Below are 23133 nucleotides of genomic sequence, written 5' to 3'. Positions count from 1 at the left end.
AAAAGTTTTTATAACATGATCTAAGCCCAATTCCATGCCAAAATACACGTGTTGAAAACTAATAATGCAAAAGATTATTTCAATTCTATCCTAGGGGAATTCTTATTAAAGAACGTATAGTTCATCAAAGTTCTTGCATTGATACTCCTCAACAATATGGATAGTCAAGAGAAAGAATTAAAACTTGTTAGAAGTTGCAAGGGCCCTTATGCTCTCCTCCCATGTCCTAAAGAAATTTTGGGGAGAAGTTATACTTACTACAACCTATCTCATCAATAGAATGCCTTCTCGTGTCTTGAGTTTCCAAACACCGTGCAAAGTCCTTCTTCAATCATACCCTAGGACTCGGCTCATTTCCTCCATTCCACCAAAGGTATTTGGTTGCTTAGCCTTTATTCACGTTCCCTAACAATATTGCAGTAAGCTTGATCCCAAGGCCACTAAGTGTATTTTCTTAGGATACTCTCCAAACCAAAAGGGCTATAAGTGTTACTCTCCCATCATATAAAAGTTCTACATCTCCATGGATGTGACATTCTTTGAAAATCAGTCTCATTACTCCAAAACCAATATTCAGGGGGAGAATAGAATTCAGGAATACTAGTTTTGGGAAACAGAAACCATGACCGAACTTCAAACACTTGAGTCTGTTATTGTTCACAACTCAAATTCTATCTCTCCTACTCCAAGTCTCCCGCTCCAAACTACTAAATCCATAGACACCGAGCCAAGTACTCCTTTTTGCCTAAACCAATCTCAAACTATCAATAACAATGAGTTCATTGTCTACTCAAGGAAAAAGAAGAAGTCTCAAGAAGAAATAGAGTTGTGAACACATCCCAAGCTAGTACACGATATTGAACCGAATTCAGTCCCAAAAGAGACACACTCAAGTAACATTGATTCTAATCCTAATAAGTCGGAAGATGATGAGCTCAATTTGCCAATTGCCAAAAGGAAAAGGGTAAGATCTTGCACAAATCATCAAATTTATCACTTTATCTCTTATAAGAGTTTGTCACCAAGTTATCGAGCTTTTGTTACCAGTCTTACGGATATTCGGATTCCCAACAATATCCAAGAAGCCCTAGAAATACCTAAATGGAAGACAACCATTAAGGAAGAGATCCGAGCTCTTGAAAAGAATGGGACATGGGAACTTGCTGAACTTCCAAAAGGAAAGAATCCGATCAGGAGTAAGTGGATCTTCATAGTCAAGTACAAAGCAAATGGGAGTGTTGAGTTGCTAAGGGATTTATGTAGTCCTAGAGAATTAACTACCAAGAAACCTTTGTCCAGTTGCCAAATTGAACACAATTTGTGTTCTGTTATCGTTAGCTGTTAATCGAGATTGACCTTTTCATCAACTAAACATTAAGAATGTCTTCCTCAATGGTAACTTAGAAGAAGAAGTGTACATGGAAATTCCTTCATATCTTGAGATTGAGACAAACATTAATGAAGTTTGTAGATTAAAAAAATCCCTATATGGTCTCAAGAAATCTCCTCAAGCTTGGTTTGATCATTTCACCAAGGTTGTAAAGAGGTTGATTACTCCCAGTGTCAGTCTGACTACACTTTATTTGTAAAACATACTGTTGAGGGAAGAACTGTCATTATCACTATTTATGTGGATGACATAATCCTGACTGGAGATCATGATGAAGAAATAGGTAAGCTTAAGAGTTTTCTTACCCATTAATTTGAAATTAAAGACTTAGGGAATCTTAAATATTTTCTTAGGATGGAAATTGCTAGATAAAAAATAGGTATTGCAGTCTCCCAACGTAAGTATGTCCTAGACTTGCTAAAAGGGACTGGGATGCTTGGTTGTAAACCTACGGAAACACCTATAGACTATACTACTAAACTAGGAACAATAAAAGGAAGTGCTCCAATGGATAAAGGGAGATATCAAAGACTTGTAAGGAAACTCATCTATCTCTCTCACACAAGACCGGACAATGTTTTTTCAGTCAATGTAGTTAGTCAATTCATGAACAGTCCAACTAAGGAACATATGAAAGCTATGTATCATATTCTAAGATATCTCAAAATGACTCTAGGAAAAATACTATTTCAAAAGAACATAGAAGAGAAACATCAAAAAAATTTCAGATATAGATTGGGTTGGCTCCATAATTGATCGAAGATCAACCTTAGGATATTACACCTATGTATGGGGGAATCTAGTTACTTGGTGAAGCAAGAAACAATTTGTTGTAGCTCGGAGTGGTGCAGAAATAGAATTTAGAGCTATGACACAGAATTTGTGAAGGAATATGGTTAAAGATACTCCTAAATGAGTTGAAAATTCCAGTAGAAAATTCTATGAAGATGTTCTGTGACAATCATGTTGCCATAAGTATCGCTAAGAACCTGGTTCATCATGATCGAACAAAACACGTTGAAATGGATTGTCACTTTATTAAGGAGAAGATAGAAGAAAGGACAATTTCATTGGTTTACGCTCCAACAACTCTCCAGACAATAGACATACTTATTAAGACGCTATTTAAAACAAACTTTGAAGACGTGAGATCCAAGCTGGGAATGATCAACATTTACAACCCAGCTTGTGGGGGAATGTGGAAATCTAGAAGGTACAGTTGTACCATCAGTTGTACTACATACAATTATTTCCTATTCTAATTTTATTTCCTAATTTTATGAGAGACTTTCTCCTAAAATCAAAGATTAGATTTCTTTTTCTTAAGGCAGACGACCTTAGTCATTCATGCATAAATACCAATGCAAGAATTAGTTTGTAAGTTCAGTGAAAAATAAGGGAATTTTTTTTTTTCCTCTCAAAGTTCTTCAGAGTCCATGATATACATTTGTGGAAAGTCAATCTTCAGATTTTTATTTTCTTACTTAATTCACTTCCTTGATTCTAGCTTGACTGACTGACAATATTTAGATAAGTTCCTAGTTTGCCTTTTTTTTTTAATTCTTTTGTACAAATTTTTTACCTTGATTTCTTATTGTAATTTAGAAATGTTATAGTTGTAAATCTTCCTTCCCTAGGTCGCTCCCATTGTATATAAGTGACCTATTGTACAATTTTGAGGAGATATAAAAATTGTATTGAGAATTTGCACATGGTATTAGAGTTGTCTTAGGGTTTTTGGGTATTTTCTTGGGTGTTCTCTTTATGGTGGTTGTTTTTTTTGGCATAAATCATAAATGCAATTCTATTTATTTTTTGGCTCCTATGTTAACCCCATTGATTAGCCCTCATTGCTAACATAGGTCTGAATTTGGTGCAAGTCTTCATTGCAAAGGAGTTTACTATTTCTTTATTCTTGATTAATTATTTAATGGAAGAATGATAGAGGTCTTTAAATTTCTAGTTGGTTTAAATCCAGATTTGGATTAAGTATGTAGACAAGTTCTTAGCAAAGAACCTCTTCCATCACTTAGAAAGGTTTATGTATTTGTTGGAGGAAAAGAAAGTAGAAGAAGGTTGATGATGGGAAGACTGAATATTGACAATTCAGCCTTGATTTCTACTGCTTCATACGCTTCAACTTTGGCTATTGAGTAGAAAAATACAAATGATTTTGCTATTAACCCAAGAAGATAGAAAACAAATCCCTTTACCAAAGAACAATTAGAACAATTATATATATATATATATATTTTTATCAAAAACAAAGTATATTATATTAATATAAGTAAAGATACAAAAGAAGGATGAGAGGTCTTTCCCTCAAAAATACAGAAACTGATCAAAGTAAGAAAACACCCCTTTATAGAAAACTATACAAACATAAATCCTAACTAATTCAAACATTTGAATTATAAACCGTAGTCCAGTTGAGTTGTAAAACACTAAGAGGAATTCCTCTAAAAGCAACAATACAAAAGACCCAAAAAGAGTAATAGAAATAAAATAAATCCCGTAACATCCCTTCTGATCTCCCCTTATCCTAAAAAATCCTAGTGTTTCTCTCTTGTTACAAAATCCACAACAAAGGCAAGCAATTTGCAAAAGTGTCTTGCCTCTAATTAAATTCCCTAAACATCTAAATGCAATAATCATTATGTCTCCAATACTCCTTGGTGGAACCCATCCAACCCTGCTAGATTGAAGAGCTTGTGCCAAAGCGCAATAGTTAAGAGGCAATGTAGAAAAAGATGGTCAAACGATTCTCCATTTCCCTTGCATAAAATGCACCATTGAGGGCAGGGATTTATAAGGTCTTCTCAACTGTAGCTTGTCATTGGTGTTTACCTAACCAAGTAAGGGCCTTAACCTTTAAAAGGGCTTTTAGTCTCCACAAAAACTTGGTCGGAAGGAATAGGATAGGATTTGAGAAATTTGACAAGGACAAGAAAAAAAAAATTAACAGTAAACAAGTTTGGTGAGTACAAAGACCAAACTCTTAAATTTGTAGCAGAAAGAGAAAAATACACTGAACTAAGGTAGGACAGGAGTCTCTGAAGGAGATCAATTTCTATATCAATGAGATTTCGATGGAAGTTAAAATTCCAAGAGAGTGGATAGAAATTTCCAAGGACAACTGAGACGGTGAGGTTTTTTTACAAAAATAACTCTATAAAGACTAGGGAATTAAGAGCACAAAGGTTGATCACCACACCATAAATCTTCCTAAAAACGGATTCTCTTCCTATTCCCCACCACTAGAGGGATATATGGGAAGAACTCCTGAAAAACTTATGTAATAGCCTTCCAAGAGTTAAGCTTTTAGTGGTAGACTTACAATTATAGGGGAAGACCGAGTTTTGTGCTTGCTAAGAAGTTACATGCTTTGAAATGCGACCTAAAGAAATGGAATAAAAAAGTCCTTGGTAATGTGTCCGCTAGGAAGGATGCTACCTTGGAGCAATTAAACTATTGGGACATTATAGAAAGGCTAAGACCTCTCTCAGAGGAAGATAGGAGAAGTCAGTGGACAACTAGAGATGAGTATAGTCACTTCGCCATCCTTGAAGAAACTTCCTAGAGGTAGAAATCAAGGGCTTTATGGTTGAAGGAATGAGACAATAATACCAAGTTCTTTCATTGCATGACTAATGCAAGGAGGAGGGGAAATTTTATCAGTAACCTTACGGTCAAGGGTGTTCGTTTGGATAAAGAGGAGGAGCTTAAAGAGGGAATTGGATCCTACTTCAAATCCATTTTTGAAGAAACTCAAGTAAGAAGACCTGTTAAGGATTTAGAGCTTTTTAGAAATCTTGACTCCTCGGATAATAAGGCCTTAAAGGGGTTGTTTTCAGAGAAGGAGGTAACTATTTGGAGGGTGACAAGGTGCCAAGGTTGGATGGTTTTTCACTAGCTTTCTAAAAGTCCTATTGGCCTATAGTTGGGGGAGGAGGAGGGGAGTGATGTAGGTGTTCGAGGAATTCCATACATAGGATAATGTATTTCGAAGCTTTAACGCAACCTTCTTAGTTCTTATCTCGAAGAAAGGTGGGGCTAGTGATGTGTAGGATTTCAAGCCTATTAGTCTTGTGGGGAGTCTTTATAAAATTATTGCAACAGTCCTAGCTAACAGGCTAAAAAGGGTGATTGGAAAAGTGGTGTTGAACAACCAAAACGCTTTTATGGGGAGTAGACAGATTCTAGACGCAACCTTGGCAGCTAATGAGGCGATTGACTCAATGAAATGAAGTTCTAGTGCAGGTTTAGTATGCAAATTGGATATTGAAAAAGCTTACGATCATGTAAATTGGTAATTCCTTCTATCAATTTTGGAGAAAATGGGATTCAGTCCTAAGTGGCGAAAGTGGATTTTTTTCTACATTTCAATTGTGAAAATGACAGTTTTAGTCAATGGCACTCCTACAAATTTCTTCTCAATGTATAGAGGCCTGAGGCAGGGGGACCCACTTTCACCTTATTTGTTTGTGTTGAATATGGAAGTTTTCAGCAATTTAATTGCTATGGTTTAAGAAGGAGGATTCATTAGGGGATTTAAGGTAGTAGGGAAAGGTAGAGAAGGGGTTAATGTCTCTCACTTGTTGTTTGCAGACGATACTCTTCTCTTTTGCAAGGATAATGAAAATCAACGGAAGTTTTAGAAGTGGGTTGTTACTTGTTTCGAAGTGGTGTCAGGCCTAAAAATAAACTTGCAAAAAAATGAAATTATTCCATTGGGGGCACAGAGGATGTGGACAGAGCATCTACATTATTTGGGTATAAAGTAGGGAAACTACCTACTACTTATTTAGGTCTACCCCTTGGAGTCCCTCATAAATCGTGTAAAGTTTGGGACGTAATAGAGGAAAGATTCAAGAAGAATTGGTGGACCACATTCTGATTCATTGTGGTACAACAAGGAAGCTATGGACTTTTCTGTTAACATATTTCGGACTGGTGTGGGTGTTCCCGACTTCAGTGAGAAATCTTCTCCTAGAATGGAAAGTTAAGGGGTTAGGGAAGAAGAAAAGAGCAGTTTGGAGATTGGCTTCAATTTGTCTTTTCTGGTGTATTTGGGGAGAACGAAACCAAAGAACGTTTTAAGAAAAAGAGTTGTCAGACCAAAGTTTGAGGAACCTCTTTTTCCGTTCATTTTTAAAGCGGTCTCAACAGTTTTTGGAATTGGACTTTTCATTTTGTCTGAATTTTTTGGGTGATTGGCATTATGGCTAGTTTTCTCTCTCTCTAGGTTTTTTCTTTCTTTTATGCAGCCTGGTTTGACTCTTTTTGTATACTACTTGTATAAATAAGGTGTGCCCCCTATTTTGGAATTTTCTTAATTCAATCTGCCATTGTTTATAAATAAAATAAAAAAAGCCTTCCAAGGGCATCGATATGACTATCTAACCACCATGTCAGCATCCCATTCATTAGGATGTGTCCCATAGATACTCACAATAACCTAATGCCAAAGACCACTCCTTTCCTTAGGGAACCTCCAAAAGCCATTTCCCTAAGAGAGCATTATTTCTCAAGGAAGTCTTCCTGAAACCCAAACCTCCTAACTCCTTTGGCCTACAAACAACATCCCACTTGATAAAGTGATCTTTCTTCCTTTCCCTCACCCCTAACTAGAGGAAATCCCTTTGCATTTTCTCAATATTTGAGGCTACTAATATTGGGATCTTGAAGAGGGAAAGGAAATAACTAGAGATGTAAGACAAACTTGACTGGATTAAGGTAATCCGTCTCCCTAGAGCAAAAAAGCTTTTTTCTACCCATTCAACCTCCTTGAGATTCTTTCAACCACTGGATCTCAAAAACTTATTGTCTTTGGGTTCCCTTCTAAGGGAAGACCCAGATAAGACAACACTCTGACACTTTGCAATCAAGGATCAAAGCCAAATTAGACAACAACTCTTGCCTTGTATTAATACCTAATAAGGTGTTTTTTTCTAAATTGATTTTCAAACCTAATACTTGCCCAAAAACCAAAAGGATTAGCTTGAGGTTTTGTAGATGTTTCGGAAAGGCTTTAGAGAAGAAAATGTTGTCATCTGACACTCTAAAAAATGGTGTCATCTACAATTAGAACAACTATGTAGGTTCATCAATGAGGCATACTTCTCTTCTAACCCTTCTTCCTTGTCCAATAGCCTAAATAGGTAATTTTTATCTACTTTGAAAGTCACCTTGAGAAATTCTATCCCTTGGTTCATAGATTTAGGGGCAACTGATCACATCACTAGTATGTTAAGTTTGTTTTTTACTTATTTCACTTGCTCGGGTAGGAAAAAATTTAAAATTGTTGATGAGTCTTTTTCTTCTATTGTTGGAAAGTGTTCTATTACTATTTCTAAACACCTAGTCCTAAATTCAATGTTACATGTTCCTCAACTAGCTTGCAATCTTCTTTCAATTAACAAATTGACAAAGGATCTTAATTGTGTGGCTAAATTTTTTCCTACCCATTGTGAATTTCATGACCTATGTACAAGAAAAAAGATTGGCAATGTTGAAGAGGTAGATAGACTATTACTTCAAGGAGGACTTAGATGTTTTAGGATGTTTATCCCTATCTAATCATGGTGGTACCTCTTTGTCCTGTGAGGATGAAATTAAATCAGGGAATTATAGATTAAGACATCCAAGTTTTCTATAGTTGAAGGTTTTATACCTAACTTTATTTAAGAATAAAAAGGTTTATGATTTTCAATGTGAAATATGTGAATTACCACATCATCATGCTCACTATCCAAACCTATAGTCCATCACAACCTTTTTTACTTGTACATTGTGACATTTATGGACCTTCACATGTGACAAATGCATCAACGACTAAGTGGTTTCTTGCTTTTATAGATAACCATGCCTATGTATATTGGTTCTACCTTCTTAAAGAAAAATCTAAAACTAGTAGAGTGTTCCAAACCTTCCATAAAATGATTTAAAACCAATTTCAAGCTAAACTTTAGGTTTTTTGAACAGATAATGGAGGAGATTTTTTTTATTTTTATATTTTGATAGATAAAATAGAGTGTATTAAAAAGAGAAAGTATACACTGTATATAAAGAGACCCAAAAATAAAAAAAGCACAAAGGCCCAAAAAACCGAAACCTCGCTTTACAAACATCTGATCTTGGGTACCTACTTGAGTGAGAATGGGATTATTTGTCAAACATCTTATGTTGATACCCTTTAATAGAATGCAATGACTGAGAGGAAAAATAGACATTTGCTTGATACTACACAGGTTTGTTTTTACCACGGGAGTGCCTAAATATTTATGAGGAGAGGTTATCTTAACAACCTATTATCTCATCAACAGAATGTCGACCAAAGTCCTCAATTTTAAGATACCCGTGAACTTCTAAGCTAACTTTTGAAGCTTTTCGTTTGTTTGACACACTTCCACCAAAAGTTTTTAATTGCACAACATTTGTTGATATCCATAAGCATGATCAAAGTAAAGCTTAATCCTAGGTCACTTAAGCGTGTCTTCCTTGGCTATTTTCCTACTCAAAAAGGGCATAAGTGTTTCATCCTCCAATTAAGAAGCTTTTCGTTACTATGGATGTCACTTTCTTTGAGTCACAACTCTATTTCCCCTAAACTTTTCTTCAAGGAGAAAGCAAGAGTGTGGAAGATTATTTTTGGGACGGTGAGGTGATACCAAGACTTGCTACTGATCCTATGTGTATATTATAGCCACCTTCTACCTTACCTACAACTGAAATTAACCATGAAAAAGTTTCAACTAATGATTAGTTGGGTGTGAGGGAAAAGGAAGCAGAAATTGAAAAGCCTCATGAGCTGCAGGTGTATTCCTGAAGACACAAGTCCAAGAAAAATTGCCAATCTTTTGATTTGAACATAGTGGCTCTAGAAAACACAAGTAACTCTGAACCTTGTCCTACTCCATTTGTTATTTCTTTGAATCTTGCTTGATTGATCCCATTGTGACAATCTCAAATCTTAATTTGCCTATTGCTCTTAGGAAAGGTGTTAGATCTTGTGCACAACGCCTCATAAGCAACTTTATTTCTTATCATATACTAAAGGCCTCTTTTAAAGCCTTTATTAGTAATCTTTCAATTGTGTCTATTCCTAAAAGTATATAGGAAGCTCTTCTTGTTCCCAAGTGGAGAGAGGCAATTCAAGAGGAAATGAAAGCCTTGGATAAAAATGATACTTAGGAGTATTCCTTCTAGGAAGAGACCTATTGGATGTAAATGAGTGTTTTGTAATGACCTGAGTATTATTAAAAGTCAATATAGATTTGTTTAGTTTATTGAAGATTAATGACTTATTTAGTGAATTGTTTAGTTACTCAATTAAGGGAACATGGTTAATTTGGTAATTAACTTGTTAGACTAACTGAAAAGTAGTTTAAAGATGGTTAACAACAGTGGAATTTCTCAACAACACCAAGTTGGTAACTTAGTCGGTTGTTTGTTTAATTTTTTGTCTAAACACAGTTTGAATACTAATCTTGCATTATTTTATTCAATTGAATGTAATACATTTAAAAAGACTAGGGACGACCAAGGACTAACAACAAATCCCTAAAAACACTCCTAGGATCACTGAAAATTGATACAGACCACAATCTGACTTTATTTGAAATTAAAAGCAATTTTAAAACCAAATCTTAACAGCTGGAAATAACGACCAAATCTAGAATAAATAACTTTGACTAATTCAAATCTCCTAATCAAATCAAATCTGATTTGATTTGATCTGCCAACAGTGTCATTGGAAATTCAGCTAATTTTCTCTATTTTACTTTAACGAAGAACCAACACTTAAAGGGCGTAACCAACGGAAGGTTCTCACCCTGTCCCCGACATTGTTCTCCGACGATGTCCCCTGGGCGAAAGGGGCCACCATTCTCTTTCTTTCTTCAATCGTTCCGATCAGGACAAGTGGGTTGGTTCGTTTCGTCCTCCTATCTACGCAATTCTCTGTCTTCGTTCGTGATCATGTTGGGCGAAGTTGTTATAGAAGTCATTTGTTATTTCAAGATTCTATTAAAAAGGGGTTGGAATAAGTGTGAGGAAAGGGAAACTTAGAGAGACCTAGGATGACTAGTTGAGTGGCAAGTAGCAGCAATAAGAGATCAGTAAGCTACTAACCTGAAGATATATTTCTAATGGGTAGTTTTAAACTAGAAAAATAAAGAAAACACATAAATGTTTCTGAAAGCTTAGATCTACTCTTAGAAGGGAAATAAACCAAAGGAAACAAAGCTGAAAATAGAGAAGAATTAAATTATATGATAGATAGAGAAGTTTTGATTTTAAAAAAACTCTATTTTTTTAGAAATTTGGTGAATTGAAAATTTAATATTTAATTGATACTTTGAATGATAGTTGGGCTATGAAATGATTTAACAAGTTCAATTATGCCTATATCAGGATATTCTGATTATCTATGACAATTGAATGAAAAACATGATGATTGATATGCTAAGAATTATTGCACATGGTAGGGATATATTATGTTATTTGTGATATACTCTATCTTGTTGGAACTAACCTAATATATAGCATAAGCAATATGGAGAGTGTTGAAAGCACTAAAAAAAATTCAATTGTAAGGCACCATAATGGTTTGCTTGAAAACCAATAATAATGGGGAATGGTCCTTGGGTGAAAGTCCTTAAAAGAAGGGTAAAGTACCTTAGGATGAAAAACCCAAAACATCCTTGGGAAGATCCATGGGTGGATATAATAGGGGGTATAGACATATATCCCTAGGTGAGAGTCCCTAAAATATAGGTACTGTGATAACAAAAGAAGTGTTATTCGGTAAGGTACATGGAAGTCCCTTGAAAGCTATATTTGAGCTAAAAATGAGTTGTTGTATATCATTGACAATTTATATATTTGATTGATACAGTGAATGATGGTTGAGCTATGAAATAATTTAACAAGTTGGATGCATGTATGAGGATATTCTTATTATCTATGATAATTGAAAGAAATGCATTATGATTGATATACTAAGAATTGTTGCTCATGGTAAAGATATAGTGTTATTTGTGATGTACTCTATTTTTGTAGAACCAACTTAATGTACAACATGAGCAACATGGAAAGTGCTGAAGGCACTAAAAAAAAATCAGTTTTAAGGCACCGTAATAGGTGGCTTGAAAACCAATAATAGGGGAGAATGGTCCTTAGAAGGAAGAAGGGTAAAGTACCCTGTGATAAAAGACCCAAAACATCTCTAGGAAGATCCATGAGTGAATATAATAAGGGGCATAAATGAATGTCCTTGGGTGAGAGTCCCTAAAATCAGGTACCATGACAACAAAAAAAATGTTATTCGGTTAGATACCGGGAAGTCCCTTGAAAGGTATATTTGAGCTAAAAACAAGTGGTTGTTGATATATATGTATGTATCAATGAAGATTCATGTTTTTGAAAGAATTTTGGGGTGTTGCTATTGAAGAATATTGAAAGATTTTTTACAAGTTTTTTTTTACTATATGCTTCTCTACTGAGCTTTAGCTTTCCCTTTATTTTCTAAAAATAATTTTTCAAAGCCAGTTAAAGGGTTATAACTAGTGAAGAACCCTTGAAAAATTATGTCAAGACTGAGAATATTTTGTTGGCTATGTTCAAAATGAATCTTTTTTGTATTTCAAGTGTTTTATACTCATTGGTCTTGTATATTAAAAGATGATGAAAACTGTAATTATTGATTATGTAAACTAATTGTTGTATATATGAATCTAGTTGAGGGTTCATGTGTTTTTTAAAATGTATAAATTGATTTTGATTATTAGAATTCATGTTTCAGTTATGAATAAGTTTCTAAGGTTTAAAAGTCTTCAATGGAAGTTTAAGAACGAATTTTAAATGTTTCAGAAAGTGAAAAATGGGTGAAAAAACAAGAACCTAGAAAAGGAAAGAATAATAATAATAAATAAATAAATATGAAAAAAAAAATGAAGTTCTACTACTAGATGTGCCAAGTTGAGGAGCATTAGGTTAGGGCGCTCTAGTAAAAGTGTGTAGGATTTTAAATATAAGGTGTACAAATTAAGTGTTGCACAAGATTTTTTTTTTTTGATTAGAAACGAAGAAGATTATATTAATAAAAGAACAAATATAGGAGAGAAAAAAGAGACAATAGAAAGAGAAAAATCCAAGGGAAGGATGAGAGGTCCTTCCTACACAAATACCAAGGAAAAACACCCAACAAAAACTCTAAAAAACAAAAGAAACCCCATCAATCTTCAAACTCTTGAAACGCAAGCCTCAATCCAATTGAGTTGTAGAATGCTTAGAGGAACTCCTCTAAAAGCTTCAGTACAAGAAGCCCATAGAGAATAATAAAACCGGATCAAATCCCAAACCATCTCTTCCGTTCTCCCTTTATCCTCAAAGATCCTATTGTTTCTTTCTTGCCACACCATCCAAATCAAAGTAAGGCAAGCAATTTGCCAAAGTGTCTTGCCTCTTAATGAGTTCCCCAAGCCTTTAAAAGAAATAACCAACATGTCCTCAAGGCTCCTTGGAGGGACCCAAATCAAACCTACTAGATTGAACAACCTGTGCCAAAGTCCAATGGTAACGGGACAATGAAGAAAAAGGTGGTCAATCGACTCTCCATTTCCTTTGCAAAGAATGCACCATTGAGGACAGAGGGCTTTGTAGGGTCTTCTCAATTGCAACTTGTCATTAGTGTTTACCTTCCCATGTGCTACTAACCAAGCGAGGGCCTTAACCTTTGAAGGGACTTTTGAGCTCCATAAAAACTTGGCCGGAAGGAACATTGAAGGATTTGAAACTTTTGACAAGGCATAGAAAAAAGATTTCACTGAAAACGAGCCTAATGAAGACAAAGACCACGCTCTTAAGTCTGATGAAGGGGAAAGAAGCACAGAATTAAGGGAGGACATTAATCTCTGAAGGAGATCAATTTCTGAATCCGTTAGATTGCGGCGAAAGTTAAAATTCCAAGACAATGGTAAGGAATTGCCAAAGACATTTGAGACAGTGAGATTTTTCACAGAAATAACTCTATAGAGATCAGCAAATTGAGAACACAAAGTTTGGTTTCCCCACCAAAGATCTTCCCAAAACCGAATTCTCTCCCCATTGCCCACCACTAGGCGGACAAGATTTTTAAACCTAATGTGTGCAACTTAAGTGGTGTGCTAAATTTCTAATGCTAAGGTGTGCAACCTAAGTGGTACGTAGGATTTTTAATCCTAAGGTGCATAACTTAAGTGGTGCGTAAGATTTTATTTTTAATCCTAAGGTGCACAACTTAAGTGGTGCACAGGATTTCTAAACCTAAGGTGCATAACTTAAAAGGTGCGTAGCTTAAGTGGCATACCTCCCAACCTAGTTACCTAAGTTTTAGTTACCTTTTACTAAACATCCCAACATAGTTATTTCCTTGGCACTATATTTGCATAAGCAAATGTCCTTATTTATTATTTTGTCTTTTATGTCTCCATTTATTTTAAGTTTGCAATGTAGAAATAATGAAATACTCCCAATTTGAATCCAATAAAAATACTTTTAGAAGCTAATTCCAATTAAATTAAATCTGATTTTTTTTATTATTATTTTAGTTATAATTTAAAAGTTTTTATTGAATTTTCTTCAAAAAAAAGTTCGCCTAAGTTAATTATCAAAGATAAAAAATTCCAAAAAAATTATTTTGAGTATCACCAACAAGAAAACAACAAAATCTGCTACTTTTTATCTTAAATTTTAAAACTTTAAAAAATAGCTTATTCCTTATACTTAGTGAAATTTTTGCACAACTAAGACAACATGCAAGCGTATCTAAAAACTTTCCATCCATTAAACCATGTTATCTATATTTTTGAACAAAAAGAAATTTTAACTTGGAAACTTGTAAAATAAAGTTTAATACTATTATTATTAAAAAAAAATAATTAATATGCAATCATGAATAAATAAGTATTAGAAATAAAAATAAATAAATAAATAAAAATCTTTGGTTTTTACCTGTACAATAAAAGTAGGATTTTTGAATATGAAAAATAAATTATTAGCATATTATATTACAAAGATTATCTATTAATTCACATTTCAAATCCTAGACTTATGGGCTAACCCTTTAATATTATAATTAAACCATAATTTTAGAATTTGGGGTGTGACATTTTTACTATTAAGCGTAGGCCCGATAATCAATTGAAAGATATAAGGCAAGACTTGTGGAAAAAGGTTTCACACAAACTTATGAAATTAACGATCTAAAGACTTTTACCCTAATTGCTAAGATGAATTCAATAAGAGTATTGTTATCTTTTGTTGCAATCTAGAATGACCACCATATAAGTTGAATATAAAAAATGCATTTCTACATGGTGAATTGGAGGAAGAAGTGTATTTGGACCCCACTTGGTTTAGAAGAGATGTATGGAAATGGAAAGGTTTACAAGCTTAAAACATCCCTCTATGGCCTCAATCAACAACCTAGAGCCTAGTTTGAAAGATTCACACCATATTGTCAGAGTCAAGGTGTCCATACTAAGTTTTTTAGAAACTTTAAGAATGGAAGATATCTATTCTTATAGTGTATGTAGATGATATTATCTTAACTAGCAACAACATGCATGAGATGGAAAATCTGAAGCAACTTATGGCTTAAGAGTTTGAGATTAAGGATCTTTGGGCATTGAGGTATTTTTTGGGAATCAAGATTGCAAGGTCACAAAGAGTGATCTTTCTATCACAAAGAAAGTTTGTGTTAGACCTTCTAAAGGAGGTTGGAATGATGGGGTGCAATCTAAGTGATTCTTTGATTGAGCCAAACCATAGGTTAGGAGCTTGTGTTGAGAGCAAACCAATTGACAAAGGATAATATCAAAGATTGGTTGGGAAGTTGATTGCTTTTGTGGTCAGTGTAGCTAGCCAATTGATGCACTCACCAAGTGAGGCTCACATAGAGGCAATTTTTAAGATTCCGAGGTACTTTAATGGCACACCTGAGAAGGGTTTTCTGTTTTCCAAGAATGATCACCAATAAGCAAAGGCTTACACAGATATACACCAAACTAGATCCATTGATGGTAGGAGGTCTACTTTAGGGTATTGCACTCTAATTGAAGGTAATCTGGTGACTTGGAGAAGAAAAAAGCAAATTGTTATAACTAGGCCAAGTGCTAAAGCTGAATTTAGAGTAATAACACAGAATTTGTGAGTTACTATGGCTGAGAATTCTTCTAACAGGATCGTGGATGGAAAAAAGCATATCCTATGAGGCTATATTATGGCAACAAGGCAACTATTAGGATTGCTCATAGCCTGACTCAACATGATAGGATCGAGGATATTGAAATTTATTGACACTTCAGTAAGGAAAAATTAGAGAGAGGTTTAATGTGTATTCTACTTGTGATAACACAAGCAATTAGTAGATGTTCTCACAAAAGGCTTGTCAAAATAAGTGTTTCACTCTCTAGTAAGCAAGCTAAGTATGGCAAGACATCTTTGAACCAGCTTGAGGGAGATTGTGTGTAGTCAACCTTCAGAATTTTTCTATTTTCTTACTTGATTCTAGGCTGATTGATTCATTTTTATCTAGATAGATTCCTAGTTTGGCTTTTCTTTTTGTACAAATTTTTCTCCTTGATTTCTAATTGTGATTTAGGAATATTATAGCTGTAAATCTTCCTTTCCTAGGTTGTTCCCATTGTATATAAGTGACCTGTTGTACAATTTTGAAAATATATAAAAATTATATTCAGAATTTGCACAGTTTTTTCACAGGAAAAATAAAGAGTTCTTAAGTATTGAAGTTAAATTGACAGGAATGATATAATCTATATGATGCTGATGATTGAAAATTATGTCTCAAGTACAGTCTCTTATTATTATTTTTTTATTAGAAAAATTGCCCATTTAATTGGTAAAAGTACCAACAAATCAGTTTTTATTTGTTACCTGTTCAATCTTTGACGAGTGCTGCAAATTCAGTTCTGTAATATCAAAATTCACTTCATTTGAATCTTGTTCATGACGTACAGTCTGCAACAATAAATGAAAGCAGGTAGTTCAACAACAGAATCTGTATTACACAATGTCATTCCAAATGAAAATTTTGCCCTGACTGTACACAAGGACTTAAAGACAACAAACTTTCCATAAGGTTTCCTTCTGATAATGTCATAGACATGTATTTGATTGTTTTAGCGGTGTGTAATTCTATTGGGTTGGTCTAACCTAGAGAGTTTGCTTGTTTTTACTTTGTATTTTCTTGTATTTGATTCCTTGTAGTTTTGTTTTTCTTTGGTGGGAGGATTCCTCATCCTTTTCTTGTACTTCCTTTTTATCAATATATCCTTTTGTCGTTTCCTATCAAAAAAAAATAATGTCATAGACATGTGCCAATGTTTCTTAAATATTTATGATATTTCTTGAGATTCCTGTAAGCATGTTTACCTCTGTTGCATGAAACCTTTTTCAATTTTAAATAGTTGAAAAAACCATCTTAAATTTGATTTTAAAAAAACCTATTTAGTCTTCAAATGAAGTATGAAGTAAATTTTGAACCATTTAAGGTTATTGAAATTTGGCGGAGAAGACAAGTGATATTAAACAGAACCACCAGGAAAAAATTGAATTATTTTAGAAACCAGCACAAAATACAAAGTACATACAATATTTTCTAACTTCCATTTCTCAAACCAATGAAAAATAAAAATAGAATAGAAAAAAGAAATTATAACATACGAGAAAGGGTTTCTCACAAGGAAAAAAGCTTGAGAAGTTATTGAACCCTAATGAATACAAAGGTTTCAAACAATTCATTGTCCAGATAATAAAGAAAGCCATCTCAAAAGAAATTCAAAAGGTAGGGAAGTTGGTCAAACAACCAATAAAAGTTTTCAAGAAGAGAACATTTCCTTCCCTTCTCTTCCCCGCACCCTCCCCCCCACAAAAAATCAGGTGGTAGATTTCTTATGAACTTGCTTAGAAAGGAGGTTCATTGTAACCTTCTAGAATTTATTTAAATTACTGTTCTTGAAGAAGCATAGTTGGAAAGATTTTTTGAGAGTAAAAAAAAAAAGAAAAAGAAATACTAGAATCTCGGAAGCTGTTAAACAGAGATAAAGTTCCAGTCTAGAATAGACAGTATGAAAAAGGATAAAATCAATGCATTTTGAGGAGATAGATTTGCACCAATAGATAACAAGTCATGCTATAGTTGATCACCTGCACTTAAGGCCAATAAATGCAACTAAAATATGAAATTATATGGCTCAAGTTGGAATAATCAGAGTGGCCATGGGACCGCCAAATAGGTTGTCAGTCAGCTAATGAGAAGAGAAAATGACGGCCAACATCAAAGAGGTATTAGGGTGGCCAACTTAATTTGTTGGACTATGGCTTACTTGATTTGGGTTTGCAACATAGACTAATATGGCTGATTACTTTCCAAGATCACCATTTTCCTCAGTCTAATTGGTTGAATCCTAAAATAGAGGAAAACCAGCCCTTGACAATTTACACTTACCATTGGGTTATCATTGATAGAATCAGTTCCTCCACTGACTTCCAAGATCCTGCATATATCTCTATGTCCATAAAGTCTGGCATCTGTCAAAGGCTTGATATTAACAATCAAAAGATAGAATCAATGGTTGTTTAATGCATAGAACCCTTGGTGAGATTGTAAGTGCATCAAAGCATAATATAAAAAGTTAAAAAAAAAAAAACACTAATTTCACATTAAATAAGAAAAGAAAATACAGTTCAAATGCTTAAAAAACAGTCATTCAGAGTATCAATAAATTAAACATAGCATATATTCTGGACAGCTGTGATTTATAGTTGTGTATACAGCTGTAATTATAGAGCTGTAATTATTCTGTATAGTTGATTATCCTAAAATAGTCTTATGTACCCTATATAAATACCCTTGAGATATATGAAAATATTCATTCAACAATTTATCAAGTTGGTATTAGAGCAAAAGCAGAAAATTTCAGCTGTTGTCTAGCTGACACTTCTTTCATTCTTTTTCACCCTCATCATTACCATATCATGTTTGCAAAAACTGATATAAGTATTTCTAATAGAAAAAAGCCATTCATGAGACTGTCTCTCCAACTATTTCTATTAAGTTGGGATAGTGCTAATTATTGTGTTTGGTCTCAAATTTTAGAGATGCATATTGCTAGCAGAATGAAGAAGGGATATATCACAGGAAGGAAGATCGCACCCGTAGAGGGTGACCTAAACTATGATGAATGGGCAATCAAAGATGCTGTAGTCAAGTCTTGGCTCATCAATTCCATGACTGACTGGTTGATGTCATACTTTGTGCAATGTGGAACAACTGAGGAGGTTTGGGATGCAGTTAAGAGGTGCTATCTTGATGTCTCTAACTCTTCTCAAGTATATGAACTGATGAAGAAATCCTTTCAATCACGCCAAGGTGGTCGCCCTCTTGCAGAATATTATAATGAGTTAAACTCAATATTCATGGAGCTTGATTATTGAAGGCCCAATGATATGACATGTGTAGTTGATATTGAGAAACAAAGGAAGCGTACTACTGAGGATCAAGTTTATATGTTTCTCACAGGTCTTGATCATAATTTGGATCAAGTTGGCAGTCGTGTTTTGGTCACCTCTCCTTTACGAAGTCTAGAGGAAGCTTATTCACTACTTTGTCGTGAAGCAAAGAGGCAGGTCACCATGGGAATAGAAGATTGCTTTGAAGCTTCCACTATGGCTGTCCATAAGGAGAGGGGAGGTCTTTACTACTTAAGAGGGGGCAAAGGAGTTACAATTTGAATCTGATCGTGTTTTTAAAGTAGCAAGAGAGACATCTGATAGAGAGAAAAAATTCTTTTATAGCATTGTCGATTAGGTCACTCATCTTTTTCTTATTTGGAATGTTTATTTTTTCAATTGCTTTGAAATATTTCAGTTTCTAGTTTAAGGTGTGAACAATGCATTTATGTTAAAAATTATCGTGTACCTTTCAAAACAAGTCTCAATAAAAGTCTGATTCCTTTTACCTGTGCTTTTACAAATGTTTAAGATCCTTTTTCTACTCTTACTTCGGGTCATAAATACTTTGTATCTTTTATTGATGACTGTACTAGGGTGAGTTGGGTATATTTGCTTAAATCTAAGAATGATGTTCTACATGTTATTCCTCAATTTTCCAAAATGGTTGTCACACAATTTAATACTCAAGTTAAGGTCTTTCACTTTGATAATGATCATGAATTTGTGAATTAGTCACTTGCTAATTTATTCAAAGAAAATGGAATTCTCCACCAGACAACGTGTACATACACGACACAACAGAATGACATAGAAGAGCATAAAAACCACAAAATTCTAAAGGTGGCCTAAGCTTTATGCTTTACTATGTGTGTTCCAAAACATTTTTAGGCTAAAGTTGTCATGATTGTTGTCTTTCTCATCAACCAAATACTTGTCTGTGTCATTGATTATCAAACTCCTTTGTAAATGTTATCACAATTTCACTTTATTCCTTCTGCTTTGAATCTTTGTCTTAAAGTTTTTCGTTATGTATGTTATCCTTATATACACTCTCATCAAAGGGATAAGTTTGATCCTCGTACTCTTAAATGTGTCTTTCTCAATTACTCTAATTCCCAAAAGAGCTATAAATGTTTTCGTCCTCCTACTGACAAATACTATATCTCCATGGATGTTCAATTTTGTGAAAAAGAGTCTTATTTTTTTATGAATGTGTCTCGAGTTTCTCTTCAGGGGGAGATTAGTAGTAAAGAAGAGGAAATGTTATGGTTAGAAGTGAAGAGGTTATGGATTTCAGGTTAGGGGGAGGATACAACTAATTTGGGTAAGGGGGAATCTTTAGATACTCCCAACCCTATGGCGGTTGAGTTTGAATCTAAAGAAAGAAGGGATGAACGACCAGCCAAATTATTCCAACAAGGTTATACAAGGAAGAAAAGATGCTACTATCATACCCACTCCAAGCTCCAATACTCCTCTTAATGATACTACCATGCCATTAGATGACTCTTCCGAGACTAATTTTGAGGTACATGTTCTTTCACCTTTAACTTCCGAAACTGCTACCTTGAATCTACAAGTTGGTGATCAAGGTAGGAGATATCCTCTTCGTGATCGTAAAGAACATGATAGGTTGGGTTTCTCAAAATCATCCTCTAATGTTGTCTATCTCATTTCCAATTTTGTCTTTTATCATCATTTATCTAAGACTCACCTTGCTTTTACTCTTCAATTATCCTTTGTGTTTATCCTTAGTTATTTTCAGGAAGTTCTTGAAGATCCTAAGTGGAAGTCTATTATGGTTGAAGAAATGAAGGCTCTCCAGAAGAATTCTACTTGGGAGCTGGTCGAGCTCCCTTAAGAAAAGATGACATTGGGATGTAAGTGGGTGTTTTCAGTAAAGTACAAGTTAGATAGGACAATTGGTTCACATAAAGCTAGATTGGTTGTCAAGGGATACATTCAAACTTATGGAATTGACTATCAAGACACCTTTGCCTTTTTGTGGCCAAGATGAACACTTTAGAGTCATACTCTCTCTTACCATCTATCTGGACTGCCCATTATGACAGTTTGATGTAAAGAATGGCTTTCTCCATGGAGATTTGTTAGAGGAGGTGTACATGGATCCCCCTTCGGGGTTTACACCAAAAGAACATAGGGTATGCAAACTAAAAAAAGGCTTTGTACAGATTAAAGTAGTCGCCAAGGGCATATTTGGTAGGTTGAGCTACTTGATGAAGGAGTTTAGTTTTAAACAAGTTATGTGTCACACCTTGCTCCAAATGACCTCCTTTGAGCTTATATAAGGAGCAAGAAGCTTCTAGAACCTCTTGGAGACATCCACTTGTGGAGGTATGCAGAAGGTTCTAGAGAAGCCTAGAGATGTCCACACATCTCTACACTAAGGTAGAAGGGATTGGAAGAGTCTAAAGCATTCTAGAGAGTTCCAGAGACATCATATAAATACTTATATATAGCTTGTACATAGTTTTTGTCTAGAATGTTCTAAGAAATTCTTGATTTGTAAAGAACCCTCCAAGGTTCCAAAGAATTCCTAAGGTGCCTATAAATAGGTGAGGGCCTCATTTGGCCAAAGCACCAAGCAAGTGAGCTTCCAAAACATTGTAAAGCATCCTTTGAGCAATAAAGCTTCCTTTCCTTTAAGTGTTACCTACGTGTGCTTTCTAAGCTTCCAAGTCATGTGCATGCTTAGCCTAGCTAGCTAAGTGGGTGGGTAAGGTTGACTTAGCAACATCAAGTGTCTTGATGTTGTCTAAGTGCCACACATGAGCTTAGGAGAAGCCTAAGTCCGTGACATATGGCAGATCATACTTTGTTCTATGAGAGAGTTGGTAATGACATTACTTTGCTTATTGTTTATGTTGATGAGATGATTGTTACTCTACAAAAATAGAGAAGTTTCGAAGTTGTTTGGCCAACAACTTTGAAATGAAGGACTTGGGTGCTCTAAAATACTTCTTGGGCATTAAGGCATCTTAATCCAAGCAAGGACTTTTCCTCTCACAACGAAAGTATACATTAGATCTCTTGGCTGAAACTGGTAAATTCGCTTACGAACCTATAGATACTTCCATTGAGATAAATCATTGGTTATCCATCAATCCTAATTAGATTCCAACGAACAAAGAAAAATATTTGAGACTAGTGGAGAAATTAATCTATCTAACCCACATTAGACCTAACAAGTCACATGAAGTTACTGTTGTAAGTCAATTCATGCATAATCCGAGTGACTGATACATGAATGCAATAAATCATAGCCTAACGTATCTGAAGTTCTCTCTAGGCAAAGGTATTATGTTCTCTAAACATGGACATCTAAATATTGAGGGTTACATAAACTCCAACTTTGTCAAATCCAAATTGGATAGAAAGTATACTTCAGGGTATGTGTCATTTGTAGGAGGAAATTTAGTAACTTGGAGGAGTAAGAAACAAAATGTGGTCCCACTATCTAGTGCAGAAGTTGAATACCATGCACTCCATCATGCAACTTTGGAACTTACTTGCTCAAGAATTCTCTTAAGCAAGCTTGGGTTTGGTCCCAAGAAACCTATGATACTTTTTTGTGATAACAAGATAGCTATTGAGATTGCAAATAATTCGGTACAACACCATCGAACTAAGCATATTGAATTTGACAGGAACTACATCAAGGATAACCTAAACTTTGGCATGATAAAGGTTCCCTATATTAAAAGTGTAGATTAATTGGTGGATATGATGACTCATGTTGTTACTAGTGGTCCATTTTATACATTATTATCCAAATTGGGCATGTGCAATATCTATGCACCAACTTAAGGGGGAGAGTTGACATATATTCTGGACAGCTATGATTTACAGTTGTGTATATTCTATATAGTTGTGATTTACAGTTGTAATTCTAAAGCTATAATTATTCTCTATAGTTAATTATCCTAAAATAGTGTTGTGTACCTATATAAATACCCGAGATATATGAAAATATTCATTTAACAATTTATCAAGTGTTTGTACTCTATAGGCGGTTTGTGAGTCAAATAGAAGATGCATATTTGTTTAGACACTTCACATTGAATTAACACATCAAAGAAAGTATTGTTGAAGAAAAATAAAAACAATCTACATTGATGGAGCTAAACCTAAGGTTAATTTGTGAGAAAAAAAAAATCCTAAGCCAACTTAGTAAGGAATGATTTGATGAATTTATACTATTGGGT

General features: G+C 34.5%; 1 protein-coding gene across 3 annotated transcripts in view; it reads right to left on the bottom strand.

The window, feature by feature from the left end:
• LOC117929889 (integrin-linked protein kinase 1-like) overlaps positions 1-23133 on the bottom strand; it is an 86314-nt gene that overhangs the window by 40872 nt on the left and 22309 nt on the right. For all 3 annotated transcript variants that reach the window (XM_034850326.1, XM_034850328.1, XM_034850327.1), the window contains exons 3-4: positions 17901-17993; positions 16328-16411 (exon numbers count right to left, since the gene is read on the bottom strand). In XM_034850326.1, the coding sequence (XP_034706217.1) occupies positions 16328-16411; positions 17901-17993 (177 nt within the window). The remainder of the gene's footprint in view (positions 1-16327; positions 16412-17900; positions 17994-23133) is intronic.

The sequence above is a fragment of the Vitis riparia genome, chromosome 14, assembly GCF_004353265.1.
Source record: "Vitis riparia cultivar Riparia Gloire de Montpellier isolate 1030 chromosome 14, EGFV_Vit.rip_1.0, whole genome shotgun sequence".
Taxonomy (NCBI): Eukaryota; Viridiplantae; Streptophyta; class Magnoliopsida; order Vitales; family Vitaceae; genus Vitis; species Vitis riparia.
Note: the sequence above shows the minus strand (reverse complement) of the source record. Positions and strands in the feature narration are given on the sequence as shown.